A 17,437-nucleotide genomic window follows, 5' to 3' on the forward strand; every position below is an offset into this window, starting at 1 on the left:
TGGGAGCTCATCACCCATCATGAGCCCCTTGTTTTACAACCAAAAACTGAAACTGTGGGAAAAGGGAAAAAAAAAAAAAAATCCAGGTCAAAATGAACATCTATAAGCACAATTAAAGATATGAAATCTCGTTTTTAATATGTGCTCACAAATATTTGGTATTTGCTGTCTTTAATGTTTTGAGCCCTGTCTTCACGGTGCAAGAGGGAAAAAAGAAGGAGGGAAAAACAAAGTTTCTCTGCCTGCTCTGCCCTGCATTTAGATGTCATGAAATGAAACTAAAATATACCGTGTGGGTCACCCTTTAGATCAGGGGTGTCCAAACTGGTCCAGTAAGGGCCGGTGTGGCTGCAGGTTTTCATTCCAACCCAACAAAAGCAACACCTGATCCAACAAATGAGCTGCGTGGACACAGCTTAGTTGATTTAAGTAGAATCAGGTGTTGCTTTTGCTCGGGTGGAATGAAAACCTGCAGCCACACCGGCCCTTTACTGGACCAGTTTGGACACCCCTGCTTTAGATAATTCTTGCACCTTTGCTTTGATCGGCACTCTCTTGTGTTGCATTGATGAAATGGCGTGCGTGAGGTACGGTCTGCCTCATGTTGGGATTCGACAATCTGCATTCAAGGTCCGTGTAATTAATTTCATGTTCTGGTTGGACAGCGTTTTGTTCCCAAAAGCAAGTTTCGCTTGAGATTTTGTCTTTTCCCGGTTGTTTCTTCAGCGTCCAGTGAGAATCAGGTGGGAGAAATTACTGCATCGTTGTACCATCGAACTCAAGGCAAGCCTGCTTTTGGTTTCCACATATACACAACGTATGGCGTCATCCACAAAACACAATCTGACAGCACCAACTTGCATAACAATTCAAACACTAGAAAAAGTCATTTGAAAGGAAAAACAATAGTGAAACAGCACTAACGTAGTGCATAGAGCATCTCGTTTTAATCTCAGACATTAAAAAAAGGCTGTTTACACAAAAGGCTCGTGACATTTCCTTTACAAATATCCAGCAATGATGAGAAAAAGTCAAATGCTCCATCGTTCAGCCTTTGAATGTCATGAGTTGTTTTGTCTCCTCCCGACACAAATATGAGACCGCAGCAGGCCGCGGCGTTGCCCTCACTCCAAAAACATCTCACGCTTTTGGGCGCCGTGATGTTTTGACGAGAGCGGCATCTGTAGGTCCACGCAATTACAAAAAGAAACGGTTTTCCTTTCTTTTTGTCCATAATCAGTTCGTCTCATTCTTTTTTGGCATTGGTTCCTCTTCTTCGGGGAGGAAATTTGTTGCCAAAATTCGGTGCCACTCGGCTCCGCAACAGCAAATCATAAGAGCGTTGCTATTTGTCTGGCTCCCTTTTTGCGGTACAACTAGCACAATGGCAAAAAAGTCAGTCAGCTCAAACAACCGGTGTTATGTGACAGATGTGTTGCCAAACAATCCCAGGATGGAATGCCTCGTCTCCCGGCCAGGTCACATATCCATGTCACCGTCGTAAGCCAGGGTCAGGGGCTTCTGTGGCGGAGGAGTCGTGGTGGTGGTTTTAGATGGTTTGCTGAAAAAAAGAGATAAATAAATAAAGACAGAGAAGGAAGAAAAGCTAACAGTGTATCTGACTTGGAACGACACGGCAGCGCAACTTGATTTCAGTCTTTACAGAGAATTCCATTATTTGATAGCAGCGGCACACTGCAGACAAAATGTTGAGAGGAATATAACTCATACTTGACAGGCCTCTGTTCGAGGAAAGCAGATGGTTGGAAATTTTCTTCACTTCTCAGCCTGTTTTCATCTCCAGTGTGCACGACCTACAATGCAGCTTTTTATATTCTGGAAAGCTAGGAAATTCTGCACGGTGAAGAATATTTAAAGTAGGTAATATAGTACATACCAGACCAGGAATGAAAATGCAATAATGAAGAGTATTAAGACGAATCCGACAGCAGTCACGGCGTAAACCCACAGCTTTACTCTTCCATCTGTGCAATGAAATTTCAGTTTTAATACTAAAGTTTTAAATTTGTACATATTTTGTCTGGAGAACTTTTCCTCATATTTGACTATGAAGGATTAGATTCCATTAAAACATGCGTCAGTGGAGCAACTAGACGTTCTTGATAGGTTTATAACCAATCGAGGGTTTTTGTTTTGTTTTGTTTTTTTAACAGCATGTAATGATGAGCCCAGTAAAAACAGTGACCTAGAATGAATTCCACCCCCGGCTAAGTGATCTTAGCGCTACAAAGGCAGCTCAATGTAATGATCTAAGGCTAGCAGGTCAAGCTGTAAAGAAAATTTCCATTTCAGTACCTGGGCCAACGGGTCGTAAAGTCCACTCACTGAAGAGATCCTGAGCTTGAGACGGCCCGGGTTTTAATCTTCCAGAGTTGGTTTTCACATCAGCCTTCTTACTGTTGTCCACCCCCGGGGTTCTGGTGCAGTAGTCCAGGAAGCCGTGTGTGGTCATCACTTCAGTGTAACCCTTCTCACACCCACACACTCCGCTCTGCACAGGGAGGGGTGCATTATTTACATCCAGCGCAACGCAACTTGAGTTAACTTTCCTTGTATGTACTCTGCACTGTTTTCCTAAGGATGTACACGACGCTGGAGCATTAAGGAAGTTCCAGAGGCTGAGCTTTTCAGCAGTGCGAGATCCACTTCTGATGAATTTTTCAAGGGAACATAGAACACACTTGAATGCCTCTCAAATGCAGAGGTGGACAGTAAATAAAAGCATTTACTCGAGGAGTTTGTAACTCCGGAATGCAGAAAAGTCCAGCCACATATATTTAGCTTGACGCTAATGGGAACTTACAGCTGTGACGGCAGCACCGAGTGCAACTCGCTGGAATATTCAGCTGAACCGACCTTTTGAGCTCATCGTCGAAGAGAGTCTGCTAACTGACATTCTGGACAGTTTTGTTCTTTTGTGGCTGTAGCTGGTGGTTGTAAGCTATCATGAGCGTCAAGCTCTACATACGTGTCTGGCTCTTTCTGCATTCTGAGGTCCGGTAGGTGATGCAGGAGGGGCAACGTCCCTGCAAACTCCTACTGGTAAGCATTTGCAAGGCAAACACTTTCTGGGTGAAGCATTGCTTCAAGCACATTTTTGAGACTATGTAATTGCTTCCCTGGAAATGTATGACTCGACCTTAACTATATTATAAGGAAAAGATATTTTTGAGTCCGTGGCATTTCTGTGAATGCTGTGATTACTCATTACCTTTTAGCATGAAGCTCTGAATTCAGCTATTCATTTTTTAATTTTATTTGAAATGCAACTGGCAAGTTGTGTTTTTTACCAATTGTGTACTTGGTGCTTAAATGCATCACTGAACGTTGAAGTGTAGTTACCTGAAGGGTACTCTGAGGGGCAGTAAAACGTCAAATTTTGGCATGTCTTAAGACCTGCACTCATGTCTTGTGAACTTAATTGCTGCTCCCGTTTAGCCCCCCCCCCCCCCGCCCCCCCAGCTGGCACGGGGCCCACATTCATTGGTATTAATGTAATTATCCTTGTCCTGTTCTTGACAATTTAAGATGTCAGCTGCCAAAATGCATTCAGCCTACTTTGATGGAGAGAAATGCAAAACACGCACGTGCTGAGATCAGAGCCTGATGATCAAAGTGCAGCGGTCTTACCGGTGTGCAGTGTGAGAAGGGTTTGGTGCATGGAGGATGGCAGTGCCTGACCATGGTCGGCCTTCTCTGTGGGAAACACCCCCCTGGAGAAAGACACAGGTTCTTACTTGTGTTCCTCTCCCCATCGATCACTGGACTAATGTACTGTCACACCTGATTAATGGGCTTAGTTGCCTATCAAGGTCCCTGATCAATCTGTGAACATTTTAATTTAAACACAGAAAATTGCATGTCAAAATATCAAAGAGTCTCGGGCCCTCTATGCAGAGGGAGGTTATTCCTCCTGGGTTCATATTTGTCAGAAACACTTCTTTACAGTGATAAGATCACATTCAACCACTATTTACGACACATCAAGCTGGCCTAAAGCTTCCATTCCCACAGCACTATTACCTTTGTTCTACTTCTCTACGCCTACTTCCCACACATACAAATGCATGATTATATTTATATGGATTGAAAGCCTCCCAGCTCAGAGTCTGGCTTATTGATTACTTATGCTAAAAGGGAGAGGAGAAATCAATGAAGGCTGCACTGAGAATGGGCAGATCAAATAAGGTGTTAAATTCAACTAGAACATGATACTAAAATTATTCTTTGTGTGTGTGCTGTTCTCTTTCTCTGCATGTGAGATAGATGTTCACACCCCATGCCCTCGTGAAGAATTCTGAATTGACGGATGTGATTTTGTTGAAGGGGATTAAATTACTGATCTTATCGGCTGCAGGACATAACCCATATACAGTTTAAAATGAGATTATTCACTTGCAAAAGACCTCACATCCGTTTGTATTCATCTCGTTTCAATTACTTCGCCAACACTGGAGCGCCTAGCCTTGTGTCTCCATGTACTGGCTGTTCAAAACTGATTCAGATCAGTGTGGGGGAATAAAAACAGAACTGGGAAATGTTCCGCTGCACTCTGCATTGAGCCAGATATACATAGATTTTCATTTCTATAAATCTGTGTGTATTTCCTGCTGCAGGACCCATCCAGGGTGGCCAGACAATTATTCACCTGTGACAATGACACCATCCGAGCGCTGACACCACACTGCTCTCTCATTATTGCTCCATCCTCCTGTCCTCCACTGGTAACTGTGGCATTTTCCTCCTGTAGCAATGGCAGAGAGGCAGATAATGCTCATTAGCGGCTGCTGTCGAGCATCCAGCCCTGGTGTTAAGGCTCTGTATTTACCACCTCTTCCTCTGCTGACCCATGCTTCAGTTTAAAGGCTAAGGTATAATATGGTTGTGGTGACACAAGATCATTTATCATTGTGTAATTGAGTTCTATTACAGGAATGATTGGAAACATCACTGGAGATGCTTCCTTTTTATATAACAACTGGAGGCAGCTACAAGTACCAAGAGCAGTCGCTTAAAGGAACACCAGAATTTATGGGGGAATACTCTTATTTAACGTCCTCTTTAGAGCCAGACAGGACGGCTGATACCCGTCTCTCCTTTCTGCTGCACTGGGGAGCTGAGACCCACATTAAGCAGCTGACCGCTAGCTAGCTTAGCACAATGAACGCGAGTGGCTAGGCAGGTTAGAATATATCCATCACAAGTCAAATACACTTATTAACATTCAATAGGAAAAAAAGCGATCTATAATTATGTGACACTGCAATTTCAAAAACACAGAGTTGGAACTATTTCCCTGACGGCACAGCTGGATGCACTGATTTGACGCAGAAATCAAAGCCTGAACCTTATTTGTTTGACATTTGATGGAGGTCCGCTAACAGTTCCCACCAGCTAACATTCATCGTGCTAAGCTAACAAGAAGTCTGCGGTTCTCAGCTCCCTCGTGCACACACCGAGGAGAGAAGGGTATTCGTCTCCTCGGCTGGTTCTGGGGAGGACGGAAGATAAGTTAATTTCCTAAAAATGTTGGCTTGTTCTTTACTGTTATATCAAGAAAACAAATGGCAAAACATCACCAGGAGGGGCTCTAAAGATCAAGATAAGCATGACAAATTTCTCTGCACAGGTGTGTGGCATTAGACTTAAAGTAAAGCACCTGACAGTTGACATTTTACATGCAAATTTTCAAAGGAGCTAATTAAGGAGGGGAAATGTTTCTTCTGTAAAATAGTCAGATTTCCCTAGAGCCAGGAAGGAATCAGGACCATCAACCTCCATATTTCATAAAAATCAGATGCAGTATGAACTTTCTATGGTTAAAATACTGACCTTTTAATTATAGCCTGTGACACACTTTCAATGACCCCCAGTTTTCCAGAAAATCACATAATTGCCATTTATAGCATGACTGCATATTTAGGAGGCAGTTCTTCTCACAGCTTCAGTTTCGTGAAACCCGCAATACATAAATGTCACGAAGCAAAGAACTAACAGAACTCTCCAAGGAAACAACGCAACATATATTAATTTAACATGGTGGTTTCAAGGACAGTAAAATGACCTAAAATCTGTATTGCTCTCATAAGTAGATCTAAGCTTTATTGAACTTCAGAGGACAATTTTCTCAACGATGATTCATCTTAAATCTCCAGGCTTCTGAAATATCTCAGTATGGCGGGATACACACGATGTGACGGCACCATAGGAGGAGGAACACAGCTATTCTTCATAATGATGACCTTCCAGATACTTGATACTCACATGGTGTTAACTGTATTCTTTATTGATTTGTGTCCTGTACATTCATAAACTGTAGAAAGGTCAACATAGCATCAGGACAACTTCTTTCTTCTGAGCTCCAGTGATCGAGCTTCACGTCTGAATGGAGTGTGTTTAGCACGTCGGATTTGTCCTTGTTACCACCAGCAAAACACCGTTTTGTATAAAATGCTGACATATTATTATCTTATGGTTGACGTGCAGAATGCATAAGCTAACAATATTTACACAGCCATCAGACACAGAGCAGCATTAGCATTCATTTGGAGACGATTCTCACCACCTGGTCAGTGTAAGTCTAATATTCATTCTCTGTGTCAGGCAGCATTTTTACACGCAGCTAATTTGTAATATCTGGCTGCTCTGCTGCTAAGTGTTCCATTAAGAGTCTGTGGAGCACTTTTTGATCGTATGTTTTCAAAAGTACAATTCAAATCAAACTTCTTTCACTTATATCAAGTTCACCAGCTCATTGCCAACGCTCTCTCTCTCTCTCCAGTGTGCTGCTGGGTTCAGTTGATAGTATCAATATAACATTATTACATGAAAAATAACTGTATTCCTTTATGATACACATCCAAATATTGTGAACATTAAGGATATTTTATGATGTGTCAGTGCCCAGGAGCCCCATAATAAAGGTAGCAGAGACTGGTGACCCTGATTATCCCTGGAGGTGTTTAAAACATACAAACAAAACATTTAAAAAGCTTTCTTTTCCACTGACACCGGCAGTCAGCACTCACCGTTGCTACACTCCACCTGCTTACTCAGGGTTTCTGGCTGTCTGTAAATGTTATTTCCTTCTTCCCTGTGGTCATAATCACTATGGCCCCTAGATGGCATCCCTCACTAATAACTCAGCATAGTTGCTATCATTCATGAGCTAACTGCATGTTTTTCTCAGGAAGACGGTCTCATTTCTGGACATTGAGTACCTTTACAAGGCTGGGTCTCAAAGACTTGATGTGGACAGGTGCCCTGGTTCTCCAAAACCTGAATGACGACGGCTCTGGAGCGGGCCTGACGGCCGGTGGTCTCAAAGCTCCGCCCCTCCAGACAGGTCAGCTGGCAAGTGCTCCAAGGTGACCACTCAGTCAAATGACAGTCTCCTGAGGATAAAACAGGAAGAAAGAAAAACACAGCAGATTGGCACGGCACATTCTACAGACTTTTAGAAGACAAACACACCGTAGCTATGCTAAGCTATTCCAGGGATACTTTTATTAGTTTTCTTTTTGTGGCACATTCTTTTTTGCGGTCACAAGAGGCCAAAAAAAAATCATTGGAGATGCATAATCTTGAAGAAGTCATTTTCGAAGTTCGGAAGCTAACGTATGAATGAATTTTGATGATACAATGTTCATACTCTGTATTCATGAAGGCTCCTCAGCTGAGGTATAAGCCCCTATTTTTATTATTTTTCCTTTGAGTTATATTACTTAGCCTTCAGCTATGACTATGGCTTCGGGCATGCGTTCTTGTTGTTGTACGAGTCTCCATTTCATTCCAGTTCGAGGCATTCATGACATTCCAGGCATGTAGATGAATGAAAGAAGTTCAATCAAAGATAATGGTCTCTTTCTTTCAGGAGTTTCCTCTGATGCTTCTTCCGTTGTGAAAACACTCTGTGGCTAAAGCTTCAGTTTACAGCACTCGGCAGCAAACCTACTATAGATCACATGCATGTTGACAGATGCTCCCCTGGCCTCCAACGACTTCACACCAACAGACACATGATCATAAAACACAAGCACACATACATCTGCTTTGGCCATCAAACACTCCTGATCCTGAGCCAAGGCTCGCGGCACAAGCACGCCGAGCCATGAATCAAGGCAAACATCGGAGGCGAGAGAGAGGCAGATGAGCAAACGTATGCACCGCAAGATGGTGTGTCTTCATGGCCCAGTCTGGCATACAAGGGCCCTGCGAAAGAAAATCATCCTTCCATACGAGAAACGCTTTCCAATCTCAAATAGATCCTGGATGCTCCACATCCAGCCGACATGAAAACTATAGATTTTAACTAAAGCCTGACAGGGGGGCAGATCATATTTGACACCAACTTACTAACCAGAAAAGCTGCACCGACACTGGAATTCACTCCAGAACTTGAAAAGAAAAACCACCAGTCTGTGTCGGGGGGGGGGGGGGGGATGACAGTCAGCCTTGATCTACTGGCTTCTTGTTGCCATGGTGATTGTCAAGGGTTAAGGTTGACCATTTCACTGTGCATGGAGACAGTGAACAACTACAGAGGCTAAAATCCCCAATTTCTCACCAAAATAATGTCTGGATTGTTACATAGCTAAAAGGCTACATAGGAGTTAGTTAGATGCCCCCTTATCAAGTCTGAATTTGCCAGTGCATTGATCATCATCAACTTAATTGGAGGCTCAGACACCAGAAGTTATAATAAATTGATTTTCACAAAGTTTGCACTACCTGGCCACCTCCGCTGTGCAGAAGCCTACACATGCAGTTCCATCATTTTTCTACAGCTGCAGTCAGCACTCTGCCAGCACTGGTGGACATTCATCATTATCCATCACAGGGAAACAGTGGGCATCTGGCTTCATTTGTAAAATAGCCAATAGCGGATGTATTAAAACTGCTTAAAAGGCAAACATCTCCCACACTGGCAGCAGAAGCTGGAGCTGTATGACACCGATCACACACCTGGATTTAAGCACATGTGCACGCTGGGGCTTCAGTGGAAGTTTTGTGCGAGGGCCCACACGTATGTGTTTTAATAGGGAATTAATGACTGGGCCTGGTGGTTTCCTGGTTGACTGTGTATGTGGCGTGCTGGAGGATCATTGTAGCGAGCATAACGCAACAGAGGTTTAGTTCTAATTGAACTGCCCCTGTTGTTTTAGTGCCCTGCTGCATCTCACACACGACTGCATGGTGTTAAGGTGTTATGTGCATAGACTGACAGTCACGACAATATTATATTACTAATTATATTGGTATTGACAGGGCCAGAACTGTACATCTGGGGGCTCTAAGCAGGAAAAGTTTGGGGACCCTGTGTGAATTATTCATGAAGCCAGCTACCGTGGGCAATTATAACTCTGATCCAATTTATTTGTAATTCTATCGACACGATGACCTGCAGTTCTTTTATCCTGAAATCAAAGTCAAGCTGACTGACTGCCAAAGCCATTTTTGCTTGGGCTGTTTTGTCTGTTAAATGTTTAAAATCTTAAAATTACAGTGTGCTTTTCAACTTCTAAACAGAAGAAACGAAACATCTACTTTTCATGTAGGAGAAATAAGATTTTACAAAAGATTTTCATTCGACCAGATTATGATTGATACTGATGACAGTTTAATTACAAGCTATTAGTGTTATTTCCTTCTACAGCTCCAGCACAACTATGTATCGTTCTGTTTTGTGAAAAATAGCAGTCTTATAGTGAGATTCTCAAAACTTCTGAACTACAACTAAACATCACCATATTTGAACCTCATCCATCCATTCATTGTCTACCACTTACCCTGTTAAGGGTCGTGGGGTAGGTGGGGGGTGGAGCCTATCCCAGCAGCCTTCAGGTGAGAGGCGGGGTTCACCCCGGACAGGTCACCAGTCCATCACAGGGCCAACACATAGAGACAGACAACCATTCACACTCACAGTCACACCTACGGTCAATTTAGAGTATCAGTCAGCCTCGTCTCCTCTTGATGTCTTTGGACTGTGGGAGGAAGCTGGAGTACCAGAGGGAACCCACACAGGAACAGGGAGAACATGGAGACTCCACACAGAAAGACCCCGTGCCCAAGCCCGGAACCTTCTTGCTGTGTGGCGACAGTGCTAACCACTGCACCATCGGTTCATTTCAGCCTCTGTCACTTTCGTGCTCGGGCCCATGAGCGCACCATGATGGAGCACCATGGTGGAAATATCCCTTCTGCTAGGTGACGCTTGGGAACACAACTTTACTACATTTTGCTGATGTACATTCCAAAAAGACGACGCAGTGTAATGTTGATGTAAATCCAATGCTACTTGTTGTGTCCTTGCCTTCCTGTAACCACTAAGTGGCGCTGTGACTCAAATTCAGCTTCACACCGGGACTTTTGGGGAGGTTTGTAAAAGATCTGACCTTATGGAGTCCAGTTACGACAGTTTCCAGTTCTGTAGCAAAAACATAAATAAAATCACAGCCTCACCGTGGCAACACTGTTTAACCAATACTCACAGTGACTCATCACCAAGTTCTTGAAGTGTTTGACCAAATTCTGATCTAGTCGAGCCACTACAGGAGGAGGACATCAACGTGGAAATAGAATTATATGTAATTTCCAACCAAAGTCTCTAATAAAGCCATCAGGTTCCACTGTGGCTAATCTACTGACTGGCTGATGGGGTGGTCGGTTCTACAACGTTCCGCCGGGACACGGGCTTTTTGTGTAATCCTGCTGAGAGACAAAATCACATGAGCGCCTGGAGTCCTTCGTCTCACCGTCATCCTGCCGAAGGGACCAGTTAATACTCAAACATATATATATGACAGTGGGTCATCACTTGCTAATTACCCTAAAAACATTGACCATGCAGTGATCTGTGTCTCTGGAGGTCTGTTCTCTGCTGAAAGCAAAACTGCAAAAAAAAAAAAAGAAAAAAGAACTTCAATCTCGACTCCCGCAGTTGTCCACTGCGTGGCTGTGATGGACGGAACGACTGCTCAACATTGCGATCCACAAATTATCTTATCAGGGTTCTCGCATTTTATCATTTCCTGGATAATTACATAATGTAGTGGGGGAAAAAGTCAATACTGTTGTCAAGAAATCGTTTGTTCACTGCGGGGAGACGGAATCTTTCAGGCACTACTGAACACTGAGGAGTAAATCACCGACGGCACGTTAAAATGAGGATTGATACTCTCAGGTACTGTATTATCCCTCGTGGCTCTTTCCCTTCATTGATGGGAAAAACACTCACTTGATACTTTCATCAATATTTCTGTAACAGAGTTGTATTGGAACCTATTTTTGTGCTGAAAAATGGATAAAATACTCCACTCCAAGTCCATTGTATGTTTTTTTTTGCATTTATGACCCTATAACCCTTTATAAAAGATACAGCAGGTAGAAAAGGATGAACATTGGCATTTAATTGAACTGATTTTAAATATTCACTGTTGCTTCACTATGCAGAGAATATCGGCCTCAGGGTTAAAAGGGGCAATTAGATAATGGGAAATTAAACGGGTCGTTAGTTGATCTACGGCTTCTATCGACTTCTGACATTAGCTGAAAATGTCAACTAGTGGAGGAGGTGACAGATTCCAGTAAATGAGTGTTGTGTTCCAAAAACAAGAATATTGATTGGGAAGTAAGTGAGCCAGGAAGAAAACCATCATCTATGGAAGCTGAGAAAGGACATTTCTATGCTATTATTATTATTTCCTGATAACAAGATATTATCTCACTATCAGGAGCTTTGTTAGGTGGCAACAACACATCAAACTTGTGACAATGACATCATAACTTGTTATGATGAGATTGTTTTCTTGAGATAAGAATATTATTTGATATGTTATGATGGAATATTAACTTGTTATCATGAGATAACAGTGAGTGATAATGATATCCTGCTATCATGAGACAAAAGCTTACAAAATGAGAATCGACAAATTTACTGTCTTCCATCCATCCATTTTCTTCTGCTTATCCTGTTAAGGGTGGTGGGGGGGGGGGGGGGGTGGAGCCTATCCCAGCTGCCTTGTCACCAGTCCATCACAGGGCCAACACATAGAGACAGACAACCATTCACACTCACAGTCACACCTACGGTCAATTTAGAGTATCAATCAGCCTCGTCCCCTCTTGATGTCTTTGGACTGTGGGAGGAAGCCGGGGTACCAGAGAGAACCCACACAGGAACAGGGAGAACATGCAGACTCCACACAGAAAGACCCCCTGCTGGAGCTGGGACTCAAACCTGGAACCTTCTTGCTGTGAGGCGACAGTGCTGACCACTGCACCACCGTGCTGCCACATTTACTGTCTCGGCTTCCATATAATAATAATAATAAATAAGTAATACTATCTATTAGTTCATGGAGAATTTTACATTTGATATTCTAACAATGAAAACATACATTTGCATCGTGTAATACAATCACAATGTTAAAACTGTACTGATAATACAGTATAGAATATCTGAATGCAGTTTTACCTTGACAGGGAACAAAGCAGGGTTGCTCCATCTCCTGCTGGATCTCCTGCCTGAGTTTGTCTCCACAAAGGTCCTCAGCCACAGCCTGAGGGGGAGACTCAGGCCAGTCGCCCCAATGGACCACACAGGACAGGTTCCTTTTCCGGAGCCCCTCACCACAAGCTGCCCCCTGCATGCGTACGACAACAGAAATGCTTTAACGAGGATTCAAGAACAGATCATTGACAACACACGTGTCAGAGTGGCACTTCAATGGCACGTTAACAGGATCATTTGTAGCATAATTTGTAGCATGGTAGCATGTTAATTTTATATGGCCATATATATAAAACTGATGAGGGGGGGGGGCATGGCTCAGAGGTAGAGTCTAGCAACTGAAGGGTCGCTGGTTCAATCCTCACTTCCCTCAATGACCATGTCCAAGTATCCTTGAGCAAGATACTAAACCCCTAATTACTTCTGATGGCCCTGTGATGGACTGGCGACCCATCCAGGGTGAACCCCGCCCCTCGCTGAATATCAAATGGGATAGGCTCCAGGCCTCTGCGACCCTAAACGGATAAGCAGTATAGAAAATGGAAGGAGGGATGGATGGCTATTTAAAACTGTGCAGCTGGGGCTGATGGAAATGTACAAGACCAGTTGAAATGTGGACCAAAGGCTTGTGTGAGGTCAGCGCGGCGGATGAATACGTCCACAGAGCCCTCTACGTGGATTATTCTACTGGTGGCACGACAGGAGATATCAAGGGATCACCAAGGTCATTAAAATGTGATGTCTGAAACCCATCAGTGCCTTCTGATACGTATTAGAGTGGACCCAGTGGTGATGCTCGAGGAAATATCAGAGGATCGCTAAAGCCATTACAATTAATTCCCAGTAGGAAAGTTGAATATGTTACAAATTTAATTGGAGCCCATGCAGCAGATGCTGACATGTTTTACTAAGAACCACAAATGTCAAATTAATTACCTGCTTGAGATGCTATCAACTCATTAAATATCTGTTATCACTGCAGTGATACTCCTTCAAAACTACGGTTAAAGGTCTGGAAAGGTCTAAGCACCAAAAAAACAACAACAACAAAAACCCAGAAACGCTCAGTTAAGGTTAAGCAAACATGACTTGTATTGTAATGGCCAAAAAAAATGAACCGCGTGGTTCGACGGTCATGTTTGAGAACGTGAGCCGCGGCCGTCTTTCCTCCAGCGAACTCCTAAGGTCATTTAGTTGGCCCAGCCACCACCTTTCACAGAGACATACACGAGAGAAAAGAGATGCCCATATTTGATGGCTCTTGATGATAGACCAGCGTGTGGTAGTCAGAGGAGAGATATTCCCTTTCTGTGAAGGACCAAAGCCACCACACACCAGTGTGAAGCTGGTATTTCAGCTCTGACTGCAACCAAAAGGCAACGTAGTCTGAAACGCACACAATCAACACTGCAGGGGAAACGTGCTCAAGGCTGGTTTGGTTTTTGCAGGTGATCTTTGGGCGGTACTGTGCTTCTACTGCACTTCATTCTGTAAATCTTCACATGACAAGAGCAGACCACCCCCTCCTCGCTCACTGATTCCTCAGAAATATGACAGCTGCTTTATGTGCAGTCTACAGGGTCGGGGACCCCTGAGCTAGAGGAAAAGTCCAGTGCATCAAATCCAGTCGGTAGCATCCATATTGCAGTCAGGCAGACTCTACCAAGGACATTAACATCACTGCTTTGATGCTAAAATGGCAGAAATTAAATCTGAAAAAGAAGAAATCACGTGATGCTAACAAACTAAAGTGGTCTAATATTTCCTGATGAGATATTTAATGATGAAACTCACATCTTATTTCCATTTCCACAATGACAGGTCTCCAACTTCCTCAGGCTGCAAATCATTGTTTCATTCATGACTGGAAGCATTCACAATGGTGGTCATACCTCTATTGTGCAGGGGGACCAGTGGCTGAGCAGCCACATGTAGCAAGGCCTTATGGGACATGGCTTTGTTTGAATGAGCTGGCTGGGACACGGCCGACCCTCCTCATGAGCCTCTTGGAGGATTCTCCGAGTGCGAACAGACTGCCCTGCAGAACACACAAACACACACGCGCGCGCACACACGCACACACACACACACACGTCATGTGCATACATATGAGCTCTTGTGCCACCGACAAACTGATGAAAAGTAAAGGCAAAAAAATTATAGCGGGATTTACACACCCATCAGCAACTCTGCAGGTGATACAAATACACCCACTTACTCATTAGCTCACAATAATTTCCTCATGACAAGGAGGAATTATTGCTACTTAATGTTCAAATCTAACCCTTTCCTCCACAAGTGCTTTGTCCATTTGATTCATTAGTAATCCGAACAGCACGGCCTCCATAAGCCATCTACTGTTTAGTGTGCTTGCTACTCGGAGGGTGGGGGGGTTCCGCAGATCAGTGGGCCCAAGGCAGACACAGTGAAAGGAAGTTCTGCTTTGCCGTCTCAAAATCCAGGCCCTGAAACATGAATGCTCCTGTGGTAAACCGGCGAGACAAGATTCTGGTTTCGTCTGACACAGATACGACACAAATCCCTCATCAAGACTGACAGATGTTTTTCACATTCTGCAAGTGTGAACTGAGAGAGTGGCAGTTCGAGCCGTCTGAGCAGCAGTGGTGGAGTGGTGAGAGACAGCCTCAGCTTAAATTATCAAGCCTGTTTAACTTTGTGGAACGGGAGGTTAGGAGACTGACAGCTAATGATAAATTAATGAACTTAAAGTGATACTTAACTCAAAAAGTGTGTGTGTGTGTTTTTTTTTTTTTTTTTGCCTTTCCAAGTACTCAAAAAATGGGTGTCTTGAGCTCACAAAGAAGTTTTTCCCTCCTGCATCACTTCTTTTAGCCCTAAACCGGAGGGGTGAAATCAGAGTTAGTGTTTTACTGAGCACACAGCTGGACAGAGAAGATGAGGATTATTCCGAGCGATGTGCTTGAGAGTTTTTAAACTGACATTTTTGGAAACTTTTGCTATTGTTAGCCATCGGTCACCGTTAGCTTCAAGCGAAGCATATGTAGCTGGTTCTTTCTGCATTCTGGAGTCGCAAAGAAGAACCACAGAATAAGAAAAAAAACAAAAACATCATGGTGAACTCAAAAACACGTACACTTTTTGGATGAAGTAGCACTCTAACAAGATACTATGAGTCCCTCTAATTAACCGAATAACCAGCTTCCTCTCTGGCAAATGATGTATGCATCCAGGTTAAACTTCTGTATAATAAATGAGGTTATAACATGAGTTTCTCAAAGTGATGCGCATGCCACAGGTCGGTCATTACTAATTTCTTTTTTGAAATACTAAATAAAAGGTACGGTATATATTTTATTTAGGAATACTGAATTATTTATAGTATTCATAAGGGTGAGCAGTAAATTTAATTAACCAGCTGTTCTTTGCCTCATAAAGCAAAGTTGAATCTGTTAATTAAAATACAGCAGGTTTTATACAGAATAATAATAGGACCACTGTACATGAATTAACTTGAAAAACAGTGAATACAGTTTCCCCTGTATAAAAAGGCAACAGATAAGACATGCTTATAAATATTTTAATACATTTAAATATATTCATGCACAATTGAATATCCTGGTGATTGCCGGAGTCGACTGGATAATGAAACCCTGCGCTGTCTGCTCGTCAGGTTTGGTGAGGGTTTGTTGGCAAGTTTACCTTCGCTACCGCAGGAGTGCGAGCACTCAGCCCACGGCGACCAATCAGAGAGTATACAGCTGACGGGACAGTCCACCACACAGCTCTCCAAAAGCCTCCAGTTGTTGATCAGACCAAACTGTAGAAAACAAGAGCACAGCTTTGAGAGGGGCTCGCCAATTATCTTAACAAGTCAGAGATAGTGCACACATTTCCATACTCAAGCAGGCAGGAGTTTGTTTGAGGACAGCAATTAAACAATTTCACTGTCAACCACACTTTCAGATGTTATTCAAGGGAATCACTTTCACACAGGTGTTTGTATCACAGCCTTCAGTCCCATAAATCCCTTCAATTTTCTGGGTAATAAGATACTGTCCATACCATAAATTAACTGTGCATGGGGGAACAAGACTGATATACAGTCTGTAACTCTCCAGCGCTGCAGTTAGTTGAGCTCCATCCTCAAATTGCTTCGTGAAATACGATGTTGTGAGGAGATTAGGTGCAATATTTTTACTTAGACATTATTTAAAGCCCAGCTGCCCTGTTTTGTAAACTAAAGGGAGCAGAGGAGAAACTCAGCATCAATCAATTCTTCCCTCCCTGAACGTATCTGTAGGGAGGCTCTCTGCGATGTGGTGCTCGTCACGCCACGTACACTCGTGCTGTTAAATGTGAAGTTTCCACACATAGGGGACGTTAAAGTAAACTTAATGGTGAAGAGAGAAGGAGCAGGAGTGCTGCTTGTAAGGAAGAAAGCTTTTCTATAACCTTCCCTTTAAAGTAAAAGTGAACTGTGGAAGAGGGGAGGGCAACCTTCGTGTCCAGAGGGCCGTACTGACTTAGATAAATTTAGTGAGGGGCCAGGTATCAGGCAGTTCAAATGAAATGCATGTGTGTTCTGCTTGGTGAGCTGGTGTGACAGCATGTCGGAAACTTTGGTTACAGAATCTTGGTCGGTGGAACGGTTTGTAAAAATATTCTGCCTGGCAACTGAAGAGGAAGACGATTTCAGTGCATTTTTTTCCTCTCCACGTTCATCAGTAGTAGTTAGCAGGCTTGGTTGAAAAACGGCCATGAGTGTTTTCCTCAAGCGCCACAATACTAACAAAAAAAACCCTTCTGCCCTTGTACAGAGACTTGAGACAAAATGTGTAGACTTCTACCTTCGGTTACATCTAACATTAATTGCCAACTTTTCTCATTCTTGAGGTTTTCATCCTAACTGACCGTGTCCTC

At 43.2% G+C, this 17,437-nt stretch overlaps 1 protein-coding gene across 1 annotated transcript in view; it reads right to left on the reverse strand.

Annotated features, from left to right (window-relative positions):
- Positions 1-459: 459 nt before the first annotated feature.
- The window catches only part of thsd7ba (thrombospondin, type I, domain containing 7Ba), a 208,141-nt gene continuing 191,163 nt past the window's right edge, over positions 460-17,437 (reverse strand). The window contains exons 24-32 of the mRNA XM_086219797.1: positions 16,217-16,334; positions 14,428-14,573; positions 12,500-12,668; positions 7,242-7,415; positions 4,670-4,765; positions 3,652-3,734; positions 2,317-2,512; positions 1,898-1,985; positions 460-1,561 (exon numbers count right to left, since the gene is read on the reverse strand). Coding sequence (XP_086075923.1) covers positions 1,480-1,561; positions 1,898-1,985; positions 2,317-2,512; positions 3,652-3,734; positions 4,670-4,765; positions 7,242-7,415; positions 12,500-12,668; positions 14,428-14,573; positions 16,217-16,334 — 1,152 coding nt within the window. The 3' untranslated portion in view covers positions 460-1,479. The remainder of the gene's footprint in view (positions 1,562-1,897; positions 1,986-2,316; positions 2,513-3,651; positions 3,735-4,669; positions 4,766-7,241; positions 7,416-12,499; positions 12,669-14,427; positions 14,574-16,216; positions 16,335-17,437) is intronic.

The sequence above is a fragment of the Aulostomus chinensis genome, chromosome 12, assembly GCF_037954235.1.
Source record: "Aulostomus chinensis isolate RoL2024-O1b breed Wild chromosome 12, RoL_Achi_v1.0, whole genome shotgun sequence".
NCBI classification, from domain to species: domain Eukaryota; kingdom Metazoa; phylum Chordata; class Actinopteri; order Syngnathiformes; family Aulostomidae; genus Aulostomus; species Aulostomus chinensis.